Source organism: Anguilla anguilla, chromosome 5, assembly GCF_013347855.1.
Source record: "Anguilla anguilla isolate fAngAng1 chromosome 5, fAngAng1.pri, whole genome shotgun sequence".
NCBI classification, from domain to species: Eukaryota; Metazoa; Chordata; class Actinopteri; order Anguilliformes; family Anguillidae; genus Anguilla; species Anguilla anguilla.
Window position 1 is genome coordinate 31,066,586 of NC_049205.1, and position 26,634 is coordinate 31,093,219.

General features: G+C 40.7%; 1 protein-coding gene across 43 annotated transcripts in view; it reads right to left on the minus strand.

Moving 5' to 3' along the window:
• Positions 1 to 8,986: 8,986 nt before the first annotated feature.
• madd (MAP-kinase activating death domain) overlaps positions 8,987 to 26,634 on the minus strand; it is a 98,552-nt gene continuing 80,904 nt past the window's right edge. For 11 of the 43 annotated variants that reach the window (XM_035417620.1, XM_035417618.1, XM_035417615.1 and 8 more), the window contains 13 exons: positions 25,079 to 25,141; positions 22,009 to 22,129; positions 21,815 to 21,920; positions 20,591 to 20,701; positions 19,802 to 19,909; positions 19,183 to 19,347; positions 18,544 to 18,616; positions 16,962 to 17,068; positions 15,033 to 15,041; positions 14,458 to 14,527; positions 13,480 to 13,482; positions 11,033 to 11,079; positions 8,987 to 9,564 (listed from right to left, as the gene is read on the minus strand). In XM_035417620.1, the coding sequence (XP_035273511.1) occupies positions 9,451 to 9,564; positions 11,033 to 11,079; positions 13,480 to 13,482; positions 14,458 to 14,527; positions 15,033 to 15,041; positions 16,962 to 17,068; positions 18,544 to 18,616; positions 19,183 to 19,347; positions 19,802 to 19,909; positions 20,591 to 20,701; positions 21,815 to 21,920; positions 22,009 to 22,129; positions 25,079 to 25,141 (1,097 nt within the window). In that variant the 3' untranslated portion in view covers positions 8,987 to 9,450. The remainder of the gene's footprint in view (positions 9,565 to 11,032; positions 11,080 to 13,479; positions 13,483 to 14,457; positions 14,528 to 15,032; positions 15,042 to 16,961; positions 17,069 to 18,543; positions 18,617 to 19,182; positions 19,348 to 19,801; positions 19,910 to 20,590; positions 20,702 to 21,814; positions 21,921 to 22,008; positions 22,130 to 25,078; positions 25,142 to 26,634) is intronic. The other 32 variants (XM_035417641.1, XM_035417648.1, XM_035417646.1 and 29 more) reach the window with 8 other exon arrangements.

The window sequence follows — 26,634 nt, forward strand, 5'->3', positions numbered from 1 at the left end:
CTGGCGCAAAATGGCTGCTGTGCATCACCCAGGTGGGTGCTACACATTGGTGGTGGGTGAGGTGAGTTCCCCTTCATCACTGTAAAGCACTTTGAGCATTCGGAAAAGTGCTATATATATATGATTCATTCATTTTCTTTGACTCTTCATTTTGAATCTTAAATTTGGCATAGTTTAAAAATGAAAACAAAATGACATGCTTTATAAAGAAATAATTTACTGTACGGAAAGTGAAAGCATTAATTTGGTAATTTGGCTTTAAGTGATTAAAACAGCCTTCAACAGACATTAGAATTGTCTATATGAGAGCAATTAACACCTCATTACAATTCAGAGGTTGCAATTATCGTTAGAATGGAAGTCAGCACACAGTGAGCCTACAGGACTAAGATAGAGAGCTCTTTCTATAGATATTGCCAAATACATATATACACACACACTCACCGGTCACTTTATTAGGTACACCTTGCTAGTACTGGGTTGGTCTTCTGCTGCTGTAGCCCATCTGCTTCAAGGTTCGAAATATTGTGCGTTCAGACATGCTCTTCTGCATACCTCGGTTGTAACGAGTAGAGCCCGACCGATGCCAGATTTTTGGGTTCGATGCCGATCCCGATTTTGGAGAGTCCTAGCCCACCGATTACCGATGTTTTGACCGATATTTTGTCAAAAAGTGCAACATTTTCAAATCAATTTGAAAAACTTATATTTTATTAAAGTTTCTATATTTAAGAACATTTAACTTATAAGCAAACAAATAAAAAGAAACACACAAAGAAGTTTTTAGATTAAAAAATGTAAAAGATTAAATTATATATATATATATATATATATATATATATATATATTAACATCATCTTTAAGTGTGTGAAATCAAAATAACTCCACACCTTGCTTTTACTCCTTTCTTTTCCAGCCATCTATAAAAAATTAATTTAAAAAAAATCAGTTTTCCAGTTTCAAACATATTTTTATAAATATTATTATTATTGTTGTTGTTGTTATTCATTTGTTTGTTATTATTTCTTAGTATCTATTCTCAGTAAATAAATTATATTTTCTTATTTTATTCCTACTACATGATCTCAAAGAGTAAGACTTTATCTAGCGAGCTTCCCTGTCCATAAGAATTTGGTGGTGAAAATAACTACAATGCGCTCTGACGCGTGACTAGATGACACTCGCTCGCAATAACGCATTAGCTATTGACACAGCCTCATTATTTCTTATTATATATTCTCAGTAAGTTAAATGAATTATATTTTCTTATTTTATTTCTACTACATGATCTCAAAAGGTAAGACATTATCTAGCGGAGCTAATGAGTGAATCAAGTGTAACGTTAGATGAAATTAAATTGACTGGATGAAATACGTGAAAAAAACTACAATGCGCTTTCGTGCAGGTTACCCGCACTAACTGTTGGTTGATTCACTTCTCCAACAGCAATCCTTCTCTCATGTTATCATGACAAAGCTAGATAACATGGCTTAAAATGTGGTTAAACGTGTTTTATCAGCGTTTTTACTGTCTGGGTAGCTTGCTACGATGACGCGTGACTAGATGACACACTCGCTTGCAATAACGCGTTGGCTATTGACACAGCATCATACAGTAGCTAATATCATCTCAGATAAAAAAACAAATGTGTGATGCATTCAATCACCATTTTATTTTGGCTGGTTATTTATTTGAAAATACAGCTATGTCCTCTGGAAATGTAGATCCTACGCTGCTTATGTGCTCACTGCCACTTCATAAAGGCTTGCTAGCCAGCTAGCTTGCTAAAGTGAACCAAATATGTTAGCTAGCTCGCTCGCTTGATAATGAGGATTGATAAACATAGTGGTCGTAAAAACACATTTAATTAAAAACTAAATATATATTCCTTTATTGTGGCAATCGAATCTGTGCAGGCAAGTCTTGCAGTGGAGAATATTGGATCTCATAAAAAACACGTTTTCAACGTACAAACATGCCAAGTTACTCACACATACAACACATACAGTGTCTATAACTCATTCATTCAGACTGCCAAAATCCAGCCCTGCCATTAAAAGTATTGATATCAAAATGACGCCAAGTTACGGTACTACAAACAATATAGGCTATCTTGCCTCATCGAAACACCTATACTGGAGCCATCCGTAGTGGCGCTAGTGAGCAACCAGGAACTACATCACCAGGAAATGAGCTTCAAAAACGAAGTCTGGTTTTGGCCGCTTGGTTAGTACACTCAGTAGGCTATGTGCCTTGTAAGCTGAGTGACCCTTCTAACCAATCGTGAGCTTGACATTCTTACCTTTAATGCTGATTTTAAATTGGTTAATATTAGCCTTCAATCACTCCCTTTCGCTGCACTCCACTGTCACTCGACACAGAGAGCTAACGCGTTAACTAATGTTACCTGAAGACAAAAGTTTGTTCAATTTATTAGCGTCATCGAAAGCTGAAAAGTTGAAGCGAACGATTACGGCATTTTTTTTAGAAACGTGTAGCGACCCGGTTGAAACAGCTAATTTCTCCGATGCAGTTTACTGGTGGTTGATTTAATTAGCGGTATTAATGTGATGAGAAGCGCTTTGTCGTTTGAATGCATAACACGCAATTCCTTGAAGAGTCGACACATTTTAAGCGTGACAGTTTAACTGTTACTTATAAACCGTACTGTTATATTGTCGTTTTTTATCAATAAAAAATCTATATTGTTGGTGCTCCTTACATTTTGGTGGGTGCTCCTAACTTTTTGAAGTTGTGAGCACCAGTGCTACCAAGTAAAGTTAATTTCGAGCCCTGCAGGCTACAGGTTCAGTTTCAGAATGTCACAACCCCTTCCATCCATTCTCCCTCTCTAACTCATTCCCTCACGCATACAGTTACACACTAAGCACACATTCAATACATTATCCTCATATAACATAAACATTAAACGCCAACTCTATCTTCACTTCCATTCATTATGGAGTAGCTTATATAGCCTACTTTTATGGATTGGAAATTAGACTATTTATCAAACTAAAAAATAACATTGATTGTCAATGTAGTACATTAAATATCAGCTACCATACGGTCTTGGGTTTTGTTTGTAATTAGTTCCCAGATTATGGGCTTCCCTCCCTTTATCTAAAATTTGAAAGAATCCCTGATTATTGATAATTTTGATAATTATAAAAATGTGATTGTTTTTTCTGGCAAACGTACTAAGAAATAATAATCATTCGTAGATTTAAAGACTGTTCTTTTCACTTACTTGCAAGCACTGTTAATTAGCTTCAGAGAACACGGTTCTATTTCTTTCTTTCTTTCTAATTGCAAATAAATCCAGTCATTTCATTTAATCTTAACCTTATGTCTGTTTCCCTTCTTACATTGCAGCTTGAGTCATAACAATACTGAAGTAGGCTAAATTTAACCAGATAATATAATTTAAAAAAGACAGAATTCAGTCATTGTCTTCATTTTTCCACAGGTAACAATATTTTCTCATGTTTTACTACCTGTACCATTGACGTGAGAATTGTGGTTCATATCGAGTAGGTCCATCAGCAATGATTTTGCAACCAAATTATGAAAGTTTACTCAGTCACTTTGAGTAGTTAGCCGTTTTAAACTCTCATTCATGAAATTGCCATTGTATTATGGGTTTTCCATCATGTAGGCCTAGTAATAATGGTAGTAGGTATCCGATATAACGCTCATTTTGGTTTGAGACATTCGAGTGGCTGGAATATTCATGTTCAGATTATATGGTAAATCAAATCCAAACCCTTCCTTTCTTCTCCAATTTTCACATTTTTTAAGCAATGCGTAGCCCTCACATGCAAGAAAAAAATGCATGGAAACAGTCTATTTAGAAGTACGTTTTAAGTGTTTCGGAGAACAATTTGGGCTCAGCCCCTGATGGTTAACAGTCCAGGCAACGCCCCTGACATGAATGTAGAAACGTGGCGTTGCTGATAAGAAGGTTGAAGTGAAGAAATATAGTTAGTAGAAATGGCACAGTGGTGAAGTGGTGTAACTTTTTAATAAAAGGAATACATTTACCGTCATGAAATGCATATGGGTGGCCGTGAGTGAGTTTTGGTAAAGCAAATACAAGCGTAAGAAAACGTTAGTGTAAAAGAGGAAATTATCTGCCGGAGGGCGAGACGGGATTCAATCCTTCAACCGGAGGTTTACCAGTCTGTGACTTTTTTTTTTGTTAGTGCAGCACCATGACATAGCTATGCAATGCGTGAAATATCATTAGCAAACCTGTCCGTGGTTTTAAAGAACAGAGGCCAGTAAGCACAGAAGAGCTCCCGTTGAATCCATATGGCTTTGCAATATTGTAGCCGGTTAATAACTGAACGTGCAGACGGTACGTCATAATGCAGTGTATACGTTCGGTGAACGGCGGGTAGATATGGTGCAAAAGCAATAATTGAGTAGTAGACAATTATTAGTGAGGGTAAAAGCAGGTTAAAGAAACATGTTCCTAGCTGGGCTTGAACCTAGGACCCCATGTCCCAGAGACTGTAGCCTTGCCCACTAGGCCACAGGCAGACTAGCTGTTTAAACTGGAAATGCTTCAGAGAAAAAGGTATGGGTATTTTGCGTGTGTATGCGAGTTTTTGATTGGGTCGTGTAGGTGAAGATTTGGCTGGTGTGGGTAAAATGTCCAATGGAGAGACATGTTGTTAGTGGGATAGGCAGCAGGAAAAATAAGAATGAGAAGAAGAAGGAGAAGAAGAAGAAGAAAACAATGCAAAATACCCTTAGTTTGGGGCTTTATTGTGTGGACATGTGAAGTTGTTTATGAAATCTGTCTGTTGAAATAGGGTCAGAATGTACAGAATTTAATGTTTTTAAGGGCTGAGTGTCTGTGGCTGTTGTGGTCATTTCTGTGGGAAACCCTGAAAAGTGCCAAACTCTCGGTGCTGTATATGTATGGGGCATGCCCCCGCCAAGGCGTAACTTGGCGGGACGGCATACCTGCCATCCCAATGAGGCACGAGTGACAAACGTCTTATTACAGAAGTAGCGCGTCAGCTACTGCAGTTCACACTTGTATTAGAGCTCCCTCTACTGGATAATTCTAGTAAATAGCAATTACAACGTTCGAACAGACAAGTACAGATAAATAATCAATTGACTGATTAGATATTTGCATTAAAGAGCAGTTGAACAGGTGTACCTAATGAAGTGGCCAGTGAGTATATATATATATATATATATATATATATATATATATATATATATACAGTGGGGTCCAAAAGTCTGAGACCACATTGAGAATCTATAATATTTTCATGTAAACCTGGAAATAATCAGAAAGTTTGAGGATTCAGAAACATTTAAAAACACAAGAAGTTATTACATGTAAAATGAAGAAGAAATATTTAAGATTATGCACTATTTCTAGGTCAGCAATCAAATTTAAGCAAATTTATACTTATACTATTATACTACTATTTATACAAATACTTTGTACAAAAGGTCAGATTTCCTTGAGTTGTATCCCTTCCATTGAAGCATGCGTTCAGATGACAGGTGGATTTGATCTACTCATCAGAGGCTCGTTCAAGTAACTCAACCTGCAGCCAGTGTTCACCTGTTATAAATATGGCTGTGCCTCAAGTTTCCAGCAAATCATTGCTTACTAAGTAGCATTGTGATAGTGGGAAACATGAAAGTGTCAGAAGTCAAATTGTTATTCTAAGCAAAGTGTGGCTTTCTCAGCGTCAAATCATGGCTAGACTAAAGGTTTCTAAGAGGGCAGTGCATGGAACTCTAAAACGCTTTGCAGAAACTGGATCAGTTGTATCCAAAAAACGATCAGGAAGACCAAAAATGACCACACCATCAGAAGATCAATACATCAAGCTTAGTTCCCTGAGAGATAGAAAAGCAACTTCATCACAGATACAAAATTTGCTAAATAAAGATCGCAAGACTCCAATCAGCAAAAGTACTGTCAAAAGAAGGCTGTCTTGTAGTGGTCTCAGAGGACGAGTAGCAGTTTCTAAACCACTTCTCAGGAGGGGAAACAGGGCCAAATGCTTGGGGTGGGCTAATAAATACCAGCATTTCACAGTGGATGACTGGAAAAAAGTCCTATTTACTGATGAATCCAAGTTTGAGATTTATGGCAGTAACAGAAGGGTGTATGTAAGGAGATGAACAGGAGAGAGAATGATACCACAGTGTATCAAACTCACAGTGAAACATGGTGGTGGGAATATTCAAGTCTGGGGGTGTTTTGCCTACTCTGGAGTTGGACACCTGCACCGAATTGACTACACCCTGACCAAGGAGAAGTACCACTCCATTCTTCAGAGACATGCTATACCCTCTGGTTTGCATCTTTGTGGAGAAGGATTCATACTGCAGCAGGATAATGACCCCAAACACACATCAAAGCTTTGCAAGAACTACTTGAAGACCAAAGAAGTCCAAGGAGTCCTGACTGTCATGGACTTTCCTCCACAGTCATCTGACCTCAACCCCATTGAACATTTGTGGGGGCACTTGAAGACTGAGAAAGCCACGCATTCTGTGACATCACAAGAAGCTCTTTGGAACATTGTCAAATCATGCTGGGATAACATGGGTCATCAGGTTATGCACAAACGTGTGGAGTCCATGCCAGCTCGAGTGCATGCTGTCATTAAAGCAAAAGGGGGACATACCAAATACGAAGATATTCTGAAGTTCATGTACATTTTTCAAAAATTCAACTTTTCACTCAAATTGTTAAGCTGATATTATCATTTGTAATGAAAGAATTAGTATTACATTCAAAACAAATGCAAAATAGAAATATCTTGACTAGTGGTCTCAGACTTTTGGACCCCACTGTATGTAAACAAAATTATGAATAATGCACATATGAATAATGAACAAATGAACAAAATTCATAAAACTGCTGTGCATTATATCTTAATAAAACATTAATGCAGATCTACTGTAGTAATCTTGCAAAACCTCCAAAAAAAAATCTGTTCTGGTTTCATGATGTGGGTGGATGGGCCTCACTGTCTATTGACCACTTGTGCCAGCGGGCACAGAGTTGTCAAAGCCCAAAAGCAGTTGTAACTGGATGGGAACTTACTAAAATTAATTCTGAATAACACGCATTAACTCCAAGAACAGAAATGGACAATTTCACCAAAAAACAACAACTATTTATTTTTTTCTTCAGAAGCATGAAGTAGCCAGAAGTGGCTTTGTCTGCATTTAGTGTCAGCTCAATATTTACATACAAAAGAAATAAAGGGAATCAAACAAAATGGTCACTTCAGGTTGGACGTGTTTTATTTTCATATTGCCAAAGCTGTACATCTTCTATAAATACTTTAACACTGAAATATTTACAACTCGTTTTGCGTTCGTTTCCCTCTCTCAACAGCAGCAGACATAGACATTATATATCATATTTTCTAAACAAGTCACAGACATTTTCAATATTATTTACTGTAATATAGAATATTGTACGACTGTCCCACCCCTCCCCCCACTCCAAACATCTGCATTCGGAGATTCTTCCCTACCTGAGCCGGTCTATTTGAAATGCTATATTTACACCATACTTAACTTGTCTATTTTTCAGCATTGCAAATTCTAAAGGAATTCTTACTCCTGTAATTAGCAATGATGTGCAAGGACTATACAGAAGTATTCAGTAGTTTCTTGCTTTAAAAACTCAGATGAAAAAAAAAACCCTAAGACGACCACAAATCCTATGGCTAAAATTTTCCAAACATTATGGGAACAATTACAACAGACAGACCTATCTCCAACTACAGACATACACATTACATCAGGACTGAAAATAACAGTAGTTTTACATCTCAAGGAGATAGAATCTCCAAACACAGCTGTTACCTATTTATAAATAGATTAAGAAATATCTCCTTATATTCATATTAGCTTCTTCTTTATACAAACAAATCCACTTTACGGTCTTACCCTCGAGAAATGCAAGAGGCCAGTAGTTTAAGTTCCAATCAGTCTTTGACCCATTAGCCTAACGTATTGCACATCTAGTGGACAAACAACAGCTGAATTGAATTGTAGCATTTGCAGTGAAATGTACAGCATTTCTTTTTTAAAATAATTTTTCTTAGTAGCATGCAATTCAATACTGCTGACCACAGACACAAACGTTATAACTAGCACAGTAGATAAACCTTGGTAGGCAAGCTAAAGAGAAGCACATATCTTTTACCAATCACAATATAGGAGTTCAATGAAGACCTGGAGCGACACAATTGGTCATTTGACTATTTCAATGTAATAATTATGTTATTCTTTCTCGTAGTCCCTGCAGCATTCAGGCAAAATGCGGAAAGACATTTACAACTCCCCACTGATTAATATAACTGAAATCTATTGAGCACTCCACAGCTGTGCTTTTTAAATGTTTCCTTAATTTATACATCGTAAGACTAAGGTTTACGATACCGTAAAAGCACATATAATATCCATTATGCAATCAAGAGCGGTAGGGAGTTGAGGCTGGGTTTAAAGAGTGGCAAATGTGCGCACTGAGGGCCACTGCATTTTAGAGGTTTTTCAAAGCACGCTTCCCTGCGACGTGGCTCAGGACCCAATTGTAAGCTGGAACCTGCATTTCTTTTCTTATCCTTATCAAAATAATCGTTTAAATAAAACAGTCAGATGCAGAAATAAATAAGCATTAATGGAACAACAGCAGTACATTCATTATTCCACTTAAAATAATCTGTGTAAACGTGGAGGTGAGGCAGGGAAGAGGGGGTGGGGAGACTGAAAGGAGAAGAATAGACAGGTTTGAGCAGTTGGGTAGGACAGTATTGGGGTGCAACAGAAGACAAGTGACTCGACATTGAACTAGCACCCATTGCATTAACAACATGGGGATGTAGGGGTGGGGGTTAATGGTAAGTGTGAACTGGCAGGTGGAGGCTTGGTGGGGGGGGGGGGGGGTAGAGTAGGGGTACACACTAACTGGTGGGGGGGGGGGGGGGGGGGGGGGAGATAGCGTTGCGGTATGGACTAGCTAGTAAGGGGCTGGGGGTGATGAAGTTTTGGGGCATAGTCTAGCAGGTGAGGAACCAAGGGAAGAAGGTTTTGGGGCATAGGCTAGCAGGTGAGGAACCAAGCGGAGAAGGTTTTGGGGCATAGACTAGCTGGTGAGGGGCTGGGGAGAGAAGGCTTTGGGGCACAGTCTAGCAGGTGAGGAACCAAGGGAAGAAGGTTTAGGGGCATAGTCTAGCAGGTGAGGAACCAAGCAGAGAAGGTTTTGGGGCATAGACTAGCAGGTGAGGAGCTGGGGAGAGAAGGTTTTCAGGCACAGACTAGCAGGTGAGGAACCAAGGGAAAAAGGTTTTGGGGCATAGTTTAGCAGGTCAGGAACCAAGGGAAGAAGGTTTTGGAGCATGGACTAGCTGGTGAGTAACCAAGGGAAGAAGTTTTCGGGGGCATGGACTAGCTGGTGAGGGGCCGGGGGGACAAGGCCTTGGGCTTGGTCTCCGCCTCCTTCCCCCTCACGGCGGCCATGTAGGAGAAGAGACACAGCACAGAGTAGCAGATCTGGTGAGCCTGCAGAAAGAGCAGAGCAGTTAAAGGCCATTTGTGATGCTGCAATTGAGTAATAATAAGTCTTAGAACTGATTTTACTATGCAATATAATATTCAAATTTAGCCCAGACTGAATATCTGATTGATGAGTTGCAATGCAGTGTGGGTCATTATTCTATAATACTGTATCTCTGAGCAACCTATTTTTGCAATGCTGCTGCATATAGACCATTCTGGTGCGAGTAAACTTGGATGATGTTTTTTCGTGGGTGGAGCCAAACTGGTGGCAGGAAGACTGGTCTCTTGACAGTTTGTCTGATGTAGCGGTGGTTGCAAAAGAATGATCTGAGGGTGATACTTTTATCATTAGCTTGCTATCACATAGAAAACAATATTATCCTCAGGAGACCTTGTCAAATTATTTTAAAGGTTTGTCGGCAAAAGACTAATTAAACAACACTAATAAGAATCCATTAAGAGATCATTGTTCACTACATTGTAACGTTACTGAGGTAATCTAGCTATCTTGTCAGATGGTCCAACTTTTAACTCAGCTAGGGCTAACGCTGCTTTCAAGTATTGTCGGATTTATGATCTACACGAGTTTCCCACCAGGAAGGTCCACATGAACATCTTATTATGTCGGATGATGAGGTTGAGCAGAAAGCGGAAAGTGGAACTCTTGAAAAATCAGCATTCTAGATGCAACACGAATTGGGGTTAGTTTAGGCTTAGCTAAGTTTGTGTGCAATCATGCTGGAAAGTGGAAACACATGACATGTATGCCATTTCTCAAATAGCCATGCATATATAGCCTATACACCACAGTAAAATATGCCAGTTCAATAATTCTATGCTTGCCTCATAAACTGATGTTATAAACTTGCCCTGAGCGTTTAGAAGCTACTCTTGCCTACGCGCTAAGGTTGCAAATAATATTGGTCAATGGTGTTTCCCTACTAACCTACTAATGCTAGCTTTGTGGAAGCTGCTTAGTTAGCATTAACTGTAAGCTTAATTCATTCATTTCTGGCTTGGTGTGTGTTGAGCACTGGAGAAAACGTCACCCGATATGAAATGGGCAATGCAGAGAGAAGAACTATGCATAGCATCAGTCTGTTCTTATCATAATGTCTGCGCTTAGCTTGGACGATAGCGTCCAATAAAAATGAATACCTTATTTTTTGCCATTTCTCCTTTGACAGGCAATAACACAACAACACATTCTGTCGGTGTTTCAGGAACTTAACCAACTCTCTCCTTATCTCAGTTTTCCTGTTTTCTGTCACCACTATGCATGTGCAACCATCGTGACATAAATGTGACGTACGCTTGTACTAACAGGAGTTTCAATTAACTGACCTTTCAATAACTACATTGCTATGGCCAAGAATCTGCTCAGTGCCATATATTGTATAGCTGCACCTAAATGCTAGTACAGTATATCAAAGCCTGATTGGGTTGAGGTACAGGTGGGCAAATCACTCACCATTGGAGTCTTGTACTTGTGGATCACCACTTCTTTAGTTTCAGGAACTACAACCGGACGGGCAAGAGACAAAACAGAGAATTCAACACTGGTTGAAAATCATACGGGAAGTCAAGAGCTGAAATGACAGGGACGTGCACACAGCTGCAATTTCACATGATCATCAAGCAAAGCCATGACAGCTTGTTCCGGGCTGAAAGACAGGCTGATCTTTCAAAGGGGGACTCGCTATGTAGAAGCTACCAAGTTGCATGAACCACTTCTTCCAAGTGATGGTAATGTCGTTTAGTAGACAATATCACGCACTTTGTGTCAGTAGGCCTAGCATTTCACCCATTCACGGCAAAGTTACTGTGCAACAAATATTACTTGACAATTCAGACCTATTAATTACATCAGCATTTTCAAGTGGAGGCGAAAAGGCACAGGTATGTTCAAATTAGCTGCCAATGAGACAGTGCCTGCAATAAGCATGCTTTTTACTCAGCAGAATACAATTCAATTAGAACTAACATTCTAATAATAAGAACAATCATGTTAATGCTTTGTTTTCACAAGTGTATGTACATTGGGAAGTACATTGAGACAGTGGGAAATTACATCAGCTATGCAGAGACACAAACGAGGAAAATGGTCTTCAATTATGATGTCCGTCTGTCTGTCTGTCTGTCTGCCTTTTTGAGTTTGGATAGGTTTTTGGACCTGACACTTTTTAATTTGTTCTTCAAGCAGGACAATTAAATAAAATGTAAAAAAATTATCTTGTTGATTTTATGTGAGCATTGTTATAATGTACTGTGAAATTATGTATTTGAAATAATAGCATAAATGTTGTATATCCTAAAGCAAGTGAGCCTAACACCTTTTAGTTCTTATAGAAGTGATTTAGTCCACATATTCCTCTAAAGACATTAGACATGAGTGGGCAGTAGGGAGGATAGGTTGGGAGAGGTCATTCACGCACTGAATGTAGCTCACTACCAGTTATACTTTTATCTGCTAGCTGAGCAAACTTAAGCACATACTGGATTCTTCAACTACATTCTTGAGCCAGGTTCTTTTTGAAAGTGGCGCATATGGGGAAAAATATTTGCCTGACGACATTTATAAAACAATGTATGAATAAGATGTCCTGCTTGTGTGCGTACAAGTAATAAATTCCTTCTGAAAATATGGACAGCTATTATTATTGAGTTATTATTCACTAGCCACTCCATTTGACCGCTGACAGCCAAGTGTTTTGAATTGGACTGGATTTCTGAAATCTGATCCAAGATCCCTTTAATGTAATAGCTATTATATTCATACAAAATTCATGCTAAATTATTGATGATTGATTTGCCCTTATAGTACAGTGCACAGAGGCCTTAAATCAATTCACCAGGGGAGCAAGCAAAAACAGCTAATTACAACATTAGTGCTTAAAGCACAGTAAGTATTAACAATGACAAATGGAGTCAATTCCATTTGCTAGTCATTAGGCTCAAATACTGGATTAATATGGATTAATCTGTATACAAAGACGACCTCCAGGGCCCACAGCAACAAAAAATTTATAACCATGACATATGCAATTATGGAACAAATGATGTGTGTATTGAAACAAAAGACTGAAATGGGAGGGTTTATACACACACACAAAAACAGAAAATGCCTGAAATCAGATTTGAAATTCGAAACAACAAAATGGTTCAAGAAAAGAATACGATTGTTTGCAGTGCAGGTAACTGGAAGCAAATTAAGGCATCAACAGTCATCGTTCATAACACAGTCTCCATCCCAGTAACTCCATCTGTAGACTGTCTGAAAAGGCAAGTTGAAGTTTCTGAGATTTGATATTCTGAAATTTCATTGACCCTACTAAATTTTAGCCAGTTTTATTTTGTAGGCGAATGGCTGAGATATCTTGAACATCTACCCCCGGTTTAAGCTCGGCCCACACATGATCATGACAGGGAAGAAGAAGCAACTTCCCAATGGTTTGTTAGCAAAGCACATCCCTGGAGGTTGGGTGGACATATTTTACGTTTGAGTGTCAGCCTCGTAATTCTCATAGCACCATAAGTTTATGAGCCTGACAAGTGAGGCTACTTGCAACAGAACTTGTCAGTTCTGTCACTTGGGGGACTGGACGTACAGGAGCAATCTCTTTCACAAACAGGCGTGGTGGAAAAAAATGCTGAAATAAATTATGAATAAACAGGAACAATGCTAATAAAGCAAACAGGACTCAGTATGCATGTTTAAGGAGGTTTCAAGGGAAACACAGAACTGTTAATTCTGAGTCTCAAACTGAAAATCTCAGTGGGGTGGGGTGGGGTGGGGGGAGGGGTAGAAAAGGTAGCCATGACATCATGGTAGGGGGTGAAAAATGAACTTCATATCTAGGAGAAGGGTGGACATCCACAGAGAGAAGTAGTAGGTATATATAGGTGACAGCACTTTACCTGCTGGAGAATGAAGGTTTTCATAGCAGCGAAGGTGAGGGAACGGATTACAAAAGAAGCACAGAGACACAGCAGTAACTCAAACCTGCACTGGAAGGAGGGAAGGGGAGGGGAGAGGAAGGGGGAAGGGGGTCGCCCAAAAATAGCCTGACTTCTCTGTTAGAAATTCTTCTACGCTAAAAAACGGAACCCCAACTTCAAAAAAAAAAAAAATCTACACCTTGCTCACACTACTTCTCCGACTGACTACCACAACAAATAATCAACTGTGACCCAACTGTGACCAGTTATGACCAAACCTTACCGAACACAACAAACTACAATGGGACTAAAGCTGATAGTCATAATACATAATACAGATATGCCTTCTAAGTTCAATCAATTGTTTTGCTAAGAAATCAAAGGAAACACCTTGGTAGATGTACTCCTTGGCTGATGCCTCTTAACCACAACACTAGTGCCATGTGTCACAATGGACAATTTCAGGCTCCTGTACTTGAATTGCTTAACTGGTATTCCAGTTTTATTCAGAATGATATGTGGATGAAACTATTACTCATCCACAGAAGTGAAACAAGCAGACTGCTCTTCAGGGATACAGACTACAGCATTATTTACAGATACGGGACAGGTATCATATGTATTTTTACAATTACTGGCATTTAAGTTAGGTGACCTTTTCTTATTCAATCAAGTCAATCAAACAGCCCAATCAAGTCACTGAACAAAATGGTATTCATATGACAAGAAAAACACAACTTGAATCAAGAAACAATATAAAGGAGGTTGTAACCAATTCAATTCAATGCGCAATAAACACTGGTTAGGATCATTCATAGCTCCTTTTCATAACACTATGCCCTTCTGAGCCTGAGATCTATTTTAACTCTGGGCTTTACCTAAATAATACTTTGTGTGCCAAGAATCTGAGTTACTGCCATGTCGTGTACAAACCTAGTATCAAAATAGTGTAATTACCAAATTCCTCCAGGACAAAGACTCCTTTGACAGTATTGCACTTTTTAATGTGATTCAGCTCTATGAAAACCTAAAAGAAAAAAAAAACAGAACAGAATGGGACAAACATTAGCAAATAACGCAATGGCCCTTGGACACATGAACATATTTTGCCAACAGAAATGGGAACATAAAGATTAAAGAGTTCAACACATGAAAAGAAGGAAAACAAAGACGCCACAGTATGCAAGCCTTTCAACGCTTCAGCAAAAATTAAAAACAAAAACGAAAAGGATGCCACAATAGAGGAATCTCCACGTATGAGTTTTTCCCAGGTATTTCAATGCTGTTTGGTGAAAAATCAGGGCCAATGACAGCCCTCTAAAATCACAATTCCGATTCCCATCATGCTTGTAACTGTACCAAAGACCACGTAATCCACACATGGAAATTCCACTACGGGAACACACATTAAGACTGAATACACTGTCAACGACATACAAAAACTCGGCCACACAGCTAAAAGAAACAATTATAAAGAAAATAGAAACAAATGAAGTGACTGCTAAGAAGCAAAGATGGCAGAAGATGTGTACCTTCCGCTCCTTGCAGGGGGAGAGAGCATGGGAGAGAAATGGTTTGGATTAATATCGGACACAAGAGAGCACAGACACACTGGCGCTCAAAATAGTGCTTTGTGCTAACAGTAGACCCCTCCGAGATGTGATGTATTCAAATAGTAATAATGGTCAATAATGGTCATAAAATTTACAAAGGGGAAAAAACTGTCAAAAATCTGTGGTGTTTGACCTAAATGTGCTGGAACTTTCTGGTTTTGAAAGTCTGTCCCCCGTCAGCAGCCCTAAAACCCTCCATGCATCCTCCTCCAGCAACGAGAGCTGGCACCCACAAATGTAACAGCAACAAGACAAACCCCCCTGACAGATAACCTTCCCATAGCGTTGCAGTGGAGATCTGCCGTGAGAATATTTGCCGTTAGCTACGATGGTTCTCTGAATACTGAACATGTTCATATTCACCTATCAGAGGGGCAACCAACATTGACGGATTATAATCAGATCTACAGTAGCACAAGCACTACCAGCTTACTTGCAGGCAAAATGACAGTTATCATACTACTGCTTAATTTTTATTATTAATAACATCATATTGGTGATTAACCTTTTTTTTTGTTTTGTGCTAACAGAATTTGGAAAGGACTATTCCTGCCCCTCAAGTGTGCTTTCTCTGGGGATTTGCTGTTCTCTCCTCAAATTCCACAACCAAATACAAGCCGACTAACAAAGTCACAGGCCAGAATATGTCCCTAAATTTTGTTCTTAAAATTAACGTTGAACTATGTTTGTGAATATTAATGTATTTGTAAGTCATAGCTGAGGACAAATAATGCAAAATAATGAAAAACTTCCAAGTTGACCTTTACCGGCTATCCATTAACTTATAATGCCTACCAATTTACACAAAAAATTTTGTTATTGTTATTGATCTGACATTTAAACTTGACAGAAGTGACTGAGGGTAATTTTTAGCGTAGGTAGTCCATAAAAATATTTCATAATGAAAGCGAATTAAATTTTCAGTTGGATGCAAGATCTACAAACCACACAGTCTTTTAAAAAATACTGTATCATTAAATACAATTATATTTCTATACAACCTAATGCTATTACCTGATGGAATAATCTAAGAATACCCACAAAAACTATGTCAGACGATGTACAACTTGTAATTGTATGCCATTAGTCTCCTTTTTTTACACAAATTTTTACATAAAGTTAGAATATAGATGGGCAGGATTTCAAAGACATCCTTTTATATACCCAAGAGCGAATTAAGTTTTCTGGCAGGCAAAGGAAAAAGAATATTAAAAATGAATGCAGCATATAAATATTTATGGGGGAAATACCAAATATGAATAAAGTCTTTGTCGTGCCTCCGAGCTTACCTCTTGACCAAAAGAGCATCCAATAAGAAAAGTACCCACGAAATAACAAATAATAATGATAGCAATAGTGATACAAACACTTACTGTGAAAATAGGCTCGAGCACAACAGAAGTAACGTACAATTTTCACAAGTAATATGTCAGGAATGCTCACATTTCAAACCACAGATAACGTCCAAAAGACATCAGCAAATAAAAAGTAACATCCAGCAAATGAATAAAGCCAAAACACAATATGGAAGCTTCCTCAAAGATGTCTTTGCATAACAAAAGTCATGTGACTTTCTTCACTTTTTCTTTTTTTTTTTACTGGTCATAATTCCACAAAATAATGATCATGTACTGTGTTCTTTAGAGATAGTATAATGAATAAAGTTCTTTGTAAAACTATTTATTTATCATTTTTTGGGATCGAAGAACGAACAGGACCTTCTTAGAGGAAACGGGCTGCACACTGTAGAGACGGAGCGCGAGAGAGCGGGAGAAAATGAGAGAGGGAAAAAAGTCGTCAGGGGTCGGCGGCATGCGAGGCCTTTTCGGTCGCGACGGCGCCCCCTACCTGGCTGTGCATGAACTTGAGGTTGATGCCCTCCAGGGTGACCTGCAGCAGCCCTCCCTCTCCTGTCTTCATGTCCTGCACAGGGAACTCCCCGCCCAGCTCTGGCCCTGCAGGAGGGGAATGCAGCTCCGCTTAACTAAAGAGCAAATGCAATCTGTCGCATCGAAATGATGCAACTCATTACAACAAAAGAGCAAATTAAATTGAGTAACTTGTATAAGAGATCAGATATTATATATTCTGTGTTTATGGCATGTGCTCGCAGGCTGCCAACCCTCCTCACACGCCCCACCTCAGTTCTGTGCTACTTTACTGTGGCCTTCAGGGTGTAATATATTTACTTACTTGCAGGCAGCTGAGGGAGGAATACATACACTTAAGCTGGAGTTCAAACTAAATAGCCTTAATACAGACAGCAGTGCAGATTTTGTTTTAATTATTGTATTTATATGAATCTGTAGGTGACTTATCAACAGTAGTTATCATAAATTGCATTATAAACAGGGTGTAGGCGTTTTAGGCATGCAATGCTAAATACTGTACTATAATCAAGCGTTTTCAGCAAATGTCCCTACCTTAAAGTTTAATTCCTTGTGCTTTAATAACAGTAGGAATGGAAGAATGAACAACCAAGTAAAGATGCTCTGATGAATAAAACCAGTCTGACTGCCAGACAATTTGATTGCCATTATTTAAGTACTGCTCAACTCCTTGGAAATTTGGTACGTAGACTCATTAGACAATGAAGGGGCACAGGGCACCTGACACACTCTCACACACGGTGTAGTGTTCCTGCAGGACCAGCTCACACACACTCACACACAGAGAAGTGCTCCTGCAGGACCAGCTCACACACTCTCACACACGGTGTAGTGTTCCTGCAGGACCAGCTCACACACACTCACACACAGAGAAGTGCTCCTGCAGGATCAGCTCACACACAGTGTAGTGTTCCTGCAGGACCAGCTCACACACTCTCACACACAGTGTAGTGTTCCTGCAGGACCAGCTCACACACTCTCACACACAGTGTAGTGTTCCTGCAGGACCAGCTCTCACACACTCACATGCGGAGTAGTGCTCCTGAAGGACCAGCTCACACACTCTCACATGCGGAGTAGTGCTCCTGAAGGACCAGCTCACACACTCTCACACACAGTGTAGTGTTCCTGCAGGACCAGCTCTCACACACTCACATGCGGAGTAGTGCTCCTGCAGGACCAGCTCTCACACACTCACATGCGGAGTAGTGCTCCTGGAGGACCAGCTCACACACTCTCACACGTGGAGAAGAGCTCCAGCAGGACCAGCTCACACATTCTCACACAGGGAGTAGTGCTCCTGCAGGACCACCTCACACACTGTCACACAGGGAGTAGTGCTCCTGCAGGGCCAGCTCACACACTCTCACACGGAGTAGTGCTCTTGCAGGATCAGCTCACACACTCTCACATGCGGAGTAGTGCTCCTGCAGGGCCAGCTCACACACTCTCACACAGGGAGTAGTGCTCCTGCAGGACCAGCTCACACACTCTCACACAGGGAGTAATGCTCATGCAGAACCAGCTCACACGCTGCTCACCTGGTTTGATGCTCTGCTGCCTGGCGGCTGCACGCTCCATGCTGTCCTTCACACAGTAGTACAGCTCCCGACACTGAGGGAAGAGGAGAGACACTTTCAACAACCCTGTGACCTCTTCACTTCAAACCACTCCTCTGCAGACATTTACTGCGGACGATTGGTCTCACACCGTAAATAAAACTGCAGTCAATAATGTGAATTAGTCTAGGAATTTGAGGGGGCAGCTTCAAAGGTGAAGCCTTTGTGAAAGGCAGTTTTTCACTAACGCTCGAATCAATAACATGTTGTTTTAAGGGTTAGGATGCTTGTTATGTGCATTCCCTGTTTTCACACTTACTTTGCCTAAAGACATACTGAACTTAGGCTCATCTGTACCAATACTGCAGAATACAAAGCATTGTGTGGAAAACAAAATTTTGAAAGCAAGCCTCTGAACAGCCTTCTCATGTTCACAGTATTACGAGCCTGACCAGGCTGATGTTCATGGGAGATTAGCGGGAGCTAACCCCGCAAACCGTAGCTTCGCTTTCCAGAAGATTCTTCCCAGTCACTGGACTTGTTCTTCCGGGGGGTTCTTTGAGGTAAACTTGGCGGGCGAGCCGCGGAAAGGCTCCCTGTCCTTGGAGGGCCGGGACTCACCTTCTTGGTGTAGAACTTGTTGAGTTGTGTCTCCTGGCCGTTACGTCTCCACAGGCACAGGACTTTGGTCTTGGGGCAGTAGGTCATGTTGATGAGCTTCTCGTACCACCAGCGCTCGTACACCGTGCCGATGTTGCTTCGCAGGACGATGCAGTCGTCGCACACCTAGGGAGGAGGGGGAGAGCTGTCTTTGCCTGGCCTCACTTTCCCTCTGTCAAAACTCAGGTCTCCTCAGTCTACGTCTCTGCCTCTGTCGTTACGCTCTCTCAACTGCAATTTGACAGCATTCCAGGTCTGCGGTTTCATTCAATCTTTTTGTCCTCTTAAACGCTTCAGTTACATTATCTTGCACCTATATCTGTTATTATAATTTCTCATTTTCTGCAATTGAAATCTCTCTGCATACGGTCTCAACTTGAAAAATCTCACCACATAAATAGGTTTCATGGACAATGGCAGTCAAATTACAGCCGAATTATGGACCGATGACAATCCGTTTCCATGCAGTTCAAGGTTAAGCGTGAAATTGACACTGCTCGGCTACAGCAGGAACAGCAGTACAGGCAAAGGCCTTGCAGCGCAAAGCCTGAGAATGAAAAGGCCTTGCATCTATTCATACCTCCATGAAGAAGATATCTCCTGTGGTGTCCGTTCCAGCATGCACCACAAAAGTCTGCTTCTTGATGTGACGGCTCCCACTGGGCCGGATTGAGAGCTCCCGCCCAGTCTGTAACACAATTGCAGCACGTCTTGTCTTACAACAGTGTTCCCCAAGCTATGTGCCACATCAATGGATCCCCCCACTGGTCAGTTGTGGAAGTTTTTGAGGGAAATGACGCATGAAAAAAATGACTTGTATGTCATACATGTTCAATATTTTTGACATACACAAACTAGGAAGGTGCCAGGTATTTAGGCAGGCAGTTGTTTGATCGGTGTGAATGTGAATGGGTAGTGAGCAACATAAATTACTGTCCAAGTTCCATTGTGCATTCAGCGTATGTTAAAAATATTTTAATTCTATGCACATTAAATTATATGAAAAGACGAGTCACCAGAAATATATTTGCTAACATTACTGCCCGTCAGTGTGTACTGAACTGAACTGAACACTGCACCTGAAAAGCTGCTTTGCAGTTTCCCACATGGAATAACCTTGCCAAAACATGTTTACTTGGTCCCACACATCTAAGCCAAATGCCTTCTTTCTTTGCCATATTTCTTGCAACTTTAGTGCCTATTTTACTTGCACTACAGCCTAAAGATATTAGGCTACCTGGGGTTTAAAAAAAAAAAAACTAAAGAAAGATCTCACTCAATTTAATGAATTGCAGTCCAAATGGCAAGAGGCTCGCCAGGGGATTCAGCTGTAAGCACGAGCCTTTGTGTGACAGTAGCATATATTCACCAGGGTGGGCAGCCGCTCCAGAACATCATTGATCTCCTGGCTGTAGGTCAGGCCGATGTGAGACTTCCCCATCAGCCTCCTGACTTTCTTCCTGACGTCATTCTTATTCACCTGTGCAGGAGACCATCACAGCACTTTAAAGAGTTTCTGTTCATCGCTCAGATGTGCGTGTGTGCGCACGTGTGTGTGCAAAACAAAGAGAGTGTGTGTGAGACTGAAGAGGGTACCTTCATCATGAGAATGTAAGCGATCGTGTTGTGTGCCTGTGTCTTACCTGTTACGTGCATTACCTGTTTTCATACTTACTTTTATCAAAAGATGTGCTGAACATAAGCTCAGCTGTACCAATACTTCAGAATACAATTTGTGTGGAAACCAAATTTTTGAAAGCAAGCCTCTGAACAGCCTTCTCATGTTCATAATCTAACAGTATTATGAGCCTGACCAGGCTGATGTTAGACAAGCGCCCCAAATTTTTGGGGAAGTGCTTTGCTAATAAATCAGCCATCAGATGCCTCTGCTGACGAATCAAGACCTTTTGTAGGTACAGTGGGGAAATCAAGTCTGAAATTCAAGACAACTGATCCAACGGCCTGCACCAGCGAAAAACTTCTCAAATCAATCAGATCGTAGACAAAGAGAGTGTGTGTGAGACTGAAGAGGGTACCTTCATCATGAGAATGTAAGCGATCGTGTTGTGTGCGTGTGTATGTGAGAGAGAGGTGTGTGTGTGTGAGACAGAGGAGGGTATCTTCATCATCAGCATGTAAGCGATCATGTTGCGTGTGTGCCTGTGAGTGTGACGGAGAAAAGTACCTTCATCATCAGCATGTAAGCGATCACGTTGTGTGCGTGTGTTTGATTGTGTGGGTGTGTTTGTGTGTGTGAGAGAGACAGAGGAGGGTACCTTCATCATCAACATGTAAGCGATCATGTTGTGTGCATGTGCTTGATTGTGTGGGTGTGTTTGTAAGTGTGTGTGTGTGAGAGAGACAGAAGAGGGTAGCTTCATCATCAGCATGTAAGCGATCATGTTGTGTGCGTATGTGTGAGAGTGTGTGTGTGTGTGAGAGAGAGGAGGGTACCTTCATCATCAGCATGTAAGCAACCATGCTGTGTGCGTGTGTGTGTTTGTGAGTGTGTCTGTGTGTGTGTGTGTGTGTGTGTGCCTGAGAAAGGTGTGTGCGTGTGTGTGTGCATGAGACAGAGGACAGAGGAGGGTACCTTCATCATCAGCATGTAAGCGATCATGTTGTGTAGCAGAGTCGCTAGCAGTCTGTCCTCATCGTCTTCCAGGCGTTTCCGGTCGTGGTCTCCAAGCGACAGGTATCTGCACAGGAGAAGAACACTACAGTCAGCCAGTGCTCTGCTACCTGGCTGCAAACGCCCTGCCCCCTCCATCGGACAGTCCGGCCCACCTGTCAATCATTTCCTGCGGCCCCTGGTCCATGCCCATCCCCTCCCGCTCAAGCATGACAGCGTCCAGGTAGGCATCCTCCCAAAACTGGACCTGGTCCCAGAGAGTGGAGCGCTCCTTACCTGTACACACAGACACACACACACAGATGCACATGCACACACACAGACGCACACGCACACACACGCATAGACACAGACATGTACGCACACACACACGACCTCACAGTAAGTACAATGCCAAACATATTCCAAAAGGGATGACGCAGATGACAGAATAACATACAGGTATTCTGTGTTCACATCTGAGAGATATCAGACCTTTAATTCCCTTTCAGAAACTACTTTCCAATTAATACTCTTTGATGAGTAACAATCAAAGGTCACCATGGGAATAAAAATTGGAAATTGGGATATAAATATATCCAGAAAGGAAACATATAATGCAGATAATCTAGACTTTGTCATGCAAACACAGCAACTAAACAAATGAATTCATAATCCTCTCTGACCATAGTATTTAGCACTATGGGATATATTAAAAAAACTGTCAGGTATCCAGTGGTCCAAGGCCTTTTTTATGTACCCATATCAACAGGTGATTTAACAATGCATTCCAGGGCTCATCCAAAAGGGAAGAAAGGCTTGCAACTAAATTGAACTGAATATTGTTAATGTCACAGGCAAAAATAAAACCCCACTGAGCACCAAGCCAACATGCTAACTTTCTTCATGGAGCAAAGGAGATGTGCTAGAAGCTAATTATAATGCAAAAACATCTACATTCATTATACTGGCATTGCTAAAATGCCAATTTCAATGCCCTCATGTAATGTGATTTCAAGAGAGCGATCATTCGTCATTGGAACTATAATCAATAGTACACATTTTTCGATTTAGACACACAAGATAATTTTTCTCTAGGCTAGGCATGGCCGTGGCATGAGATTGAATGGCAATGCATGTAATTTTCATGAAAACGTAATGGAATGGTAACGGTTCATGAATAATGTAAATTGGTAATGTAGACACTGACAAAAAATGAATGAATTAAAAACTCCTCTTAAACAGATTTTCACATGACAATGAGCTTTAAATTATATAGGAATAGGGCCGGAGTGGGTGCAGGTTTTTTTTCTAGCCCAGCACTAAGTCACCTGATTCTCAAGGTCTTGATTGAAGACTATGATTAGGTAATGAATCAAGTGCTGGGCTAAAATAAAAACCTGCACGCACACTGGCGCAATTTGGATAAGACTGGACACCCCTGATGTATAGACTACTGCAGGGCTTTCCACCCATGGTCCTGGCATCCTCAATGTGCTGGTTTTTGTTTTCACCTTGGCAACAGTTGCAGTCAAATCCAAGACACCAGGAGAGGTGAGTTAATTGTGTAATCAACCACTTTCACTGATAACAAAAACCAGCGTGCCCTGTGGCCCTCCAGAACCAAGGTTGGGGAGTCCTTGGGGCTTTATAACGGACTGAAAATTGCCCGTTCTCTGTGCATCACCATTTGTGCATCACTATGACCAAGCCAGAATAATAAGAAAAACACCTGCAAAAGGTCAAACATCAGGATGCACTGTCTGTCTACCAGAGTGGATGGATGAGCTAGAAGCCCAATTAAACATGACCAAGCCATTCTTGTAGTCACTTCTTTTTTTTTTTTTTTGCTTTACACCAGTCATATCAGTGCTCAGGAACAAGGTCTTATTTAACCCATATGATGAAACCCTTTTAGGGCATGCAGGTTTTACAGACTCTGACCCTGCGTTCACACAGCGAGCAACTCGGTTGATGGGTTGCTCAAGTTTACTAGGCTGACGGAGGGGCAGGAGCTTCCCGTTGTATCTTCTTAGTGGTCTCATGCAATTACATATTATTGAAGAGAAATAACGACGTCATCAAAGATGTATATTTGCCATATAGCTACATATCATCTCCTTTTGTTTCTATAGTTATGTCAGGACACTGATAAATATTTGTTATTGCTACTTCTATTAGCCATATATCTCTCCATATCTCTCACTAGTTAGCTGCCTAGCTAGCGATCTCTCAATCACCCTCACTAGCTAGCTAGCAAGCAAGTCGAAACTGCCGTCCAAGCGTCATTTTCAGATGCTTATCCCTGTACTCTTTTTAAAAAATGCTGTATAACACCGGGTGCTATTGTACCATAATGATAAGTGTTTCTAGTGTTTCTTTTGCGCCTCTACATCATGAAACCTATGCACTTGTTGTACGTCGCTCTGGATAAGAGCGTCTGCTAAATGCCTATAATGTAATGTAATGTAATGTAATAAGCTGTTCGTCCATTTTTCCTCACTGAGCAAAACAATAATTCGCGAAATGGTATCATATCGGTTGGAGAAACAGGAAGTCCGAAACTCTGATTGGTTGTTGACGGTCAATGCCTTCGAAAAGTTGGGCAACTATGAGCATCATTTTTCAGGCAACTTTGGTTGCTCAGTTGCCCAGTTTCTCGTGTTGCTGGGCGTCGCTCTGCTACATAGAGAATGAATGGACTTTCGGCAACTTGGCTGACGAGTTGTTCGCTGTGTGAATGCACCGTAACTATCACAAACCTATTCAGGTAGAGAGTGATTCACAAGTGATGCAGAGAGGAATGCACTGGTCAATTTTTCTGTGTTACAAAACAAGGCACTGTAGGTCAGGAATGTGGCGTGTGCAAGCCCTAGTCCCCGAATCCTTCTGCACTGCAAGTTTCTGCTTCTACACACATAGCTGTTTACCTCCTTACGTTAACTCAACAACCAGTTGTGGACAGTTCAATGCCAGCAACAAGGAGTTTCATTGATTTTTAAAAAATGATTTCTCTGCTGCTCTTTGCAAAGAATTACAAAGCCTTTTTCTATTAAACCCAGAGCCAAGTGGACAGACCTGCAGACAGCAGAGGATTTGGTTCAAGGCCACGAATGGGAAAGGTGAAAGACGTGAAGCGAATTTTTAAAAAGCCACAGTGCGTTTTGGAAAGGGGAGACAGCATGCAGACGGCTATGGTGGCGCTAGCAGAGGCGAGACACGCAGACAGGAAGAGACGAGCCGTACTCAGAGAAAAGGTCTCCATGGCGGCATCCTCCAGCTGATCCCACACGGAGCTCTTGTCCCGCCCTACGCAGCCAATGAGGGAAAGAGGCGGCACGCAAAGGAGTTAAGCTAAAGGAAGCAGGTGCCACACCGCACCGCGCCGCATTCTGGTCAACAGCAAGCTCAGAAGGCAAACAGCCCAGAAATAAAAAACAAAAACCGGTGACATACTTACCGCTGCACAGGTATTAGTAGTCAAGCCAATATTAATAATTGGAGAGTTGCGTTAAATTCATTAAGAACGCAGAATGTTAAAAGAGATGGATACATGCACAAGTTAAGAAGATTAAAGGTTATGGAATGCCTGCATAACTAAAAACCTTTGCTGCTGGATACATTACCTACTAGACATTAAGTATACTTAATCAGCAGATTACTGCTTAAGAGCATGACGAAAGCTATTCCACTTTTTAAGCAAATCAGGGCCGTAAGTGCCTACATTTCATATCACCCTATAACAAGCCAAGTTCATTCTGGGTAGTTAAATAACTTTGCTTCAGAATTTGATATGGCTTTTTCAAGACAGGGTGATCTCAACATTTACCTTCTCAAAGGATTTCCCAAGAACATGAAATATAACCATCTAAAATAAAAGGAAGGGTTAACACTAACCAGATTCACACAGGTTTGTTAAACATTACATTATAGTTTACTAGTAGCTTCTTCTGAAAGCTAATTAACATTAGCTAGCTGCTAGCTGTCCAACATTAGTCAGCTGGCTTGAAGCTGTCAACACTGTCTCACATGCACACTTAGCTAATAACAGTGACCATAATGTTCAATGTTCAAATTAATTTGTTAAATATATTTTTACTAATTATAAAACAAGTTGTTTTAATCCTGGATGCTGATGGGCTGAGACCATATTCTACAGTGACAGGAAACCTGATGAAGTAACAGTTATTCAAACAGCCTGTTCGTGAACAGTATCACTCCTTGCACAAACCATTGTTTACAAATAATATGACAAAATAAATAATATTGTCATCATTGAATTGTTTCTATATCCTGTAACCGTATTATAAAAGCAATACGGCACTTGAGGCTGTGCTGTATCGTGAATACAGCCACGGCTACAGGGGGTTGCCAGCACTCCACTTCACGTCCTGCCTAAAAACACCCCCGCAGCCAGCTATTCACAATACAGCACTTTCTGTCATGCCGTATTGCTTAAATACTGATTAACTTACCGTGTGGGTTTGGCAGTTTTGATTGCATGGATAGTTAGTAGTTAGTTAGCTAACTAAAACAAACATGTTTTACAAGATATAAGGATAATAAGAACAAACGTATATGTTTGTGCAGATATCAATGTTTTATATCCAGAAAAATGGTGACAGAGCCATATTTGTGACCCGTAAGCCCCTGCCACAAACCATGTTGTTAATAATACAAGGTGAAGCCATGATTCATTGCTATTTGAGCTGTTTTGTAGTATAACATTGTCCTTGTTGTCACAGTCTATTCAATGTTTCAAATAGGGTTGCCAGTAAGTTAACACTCCCAATTTTTACCAG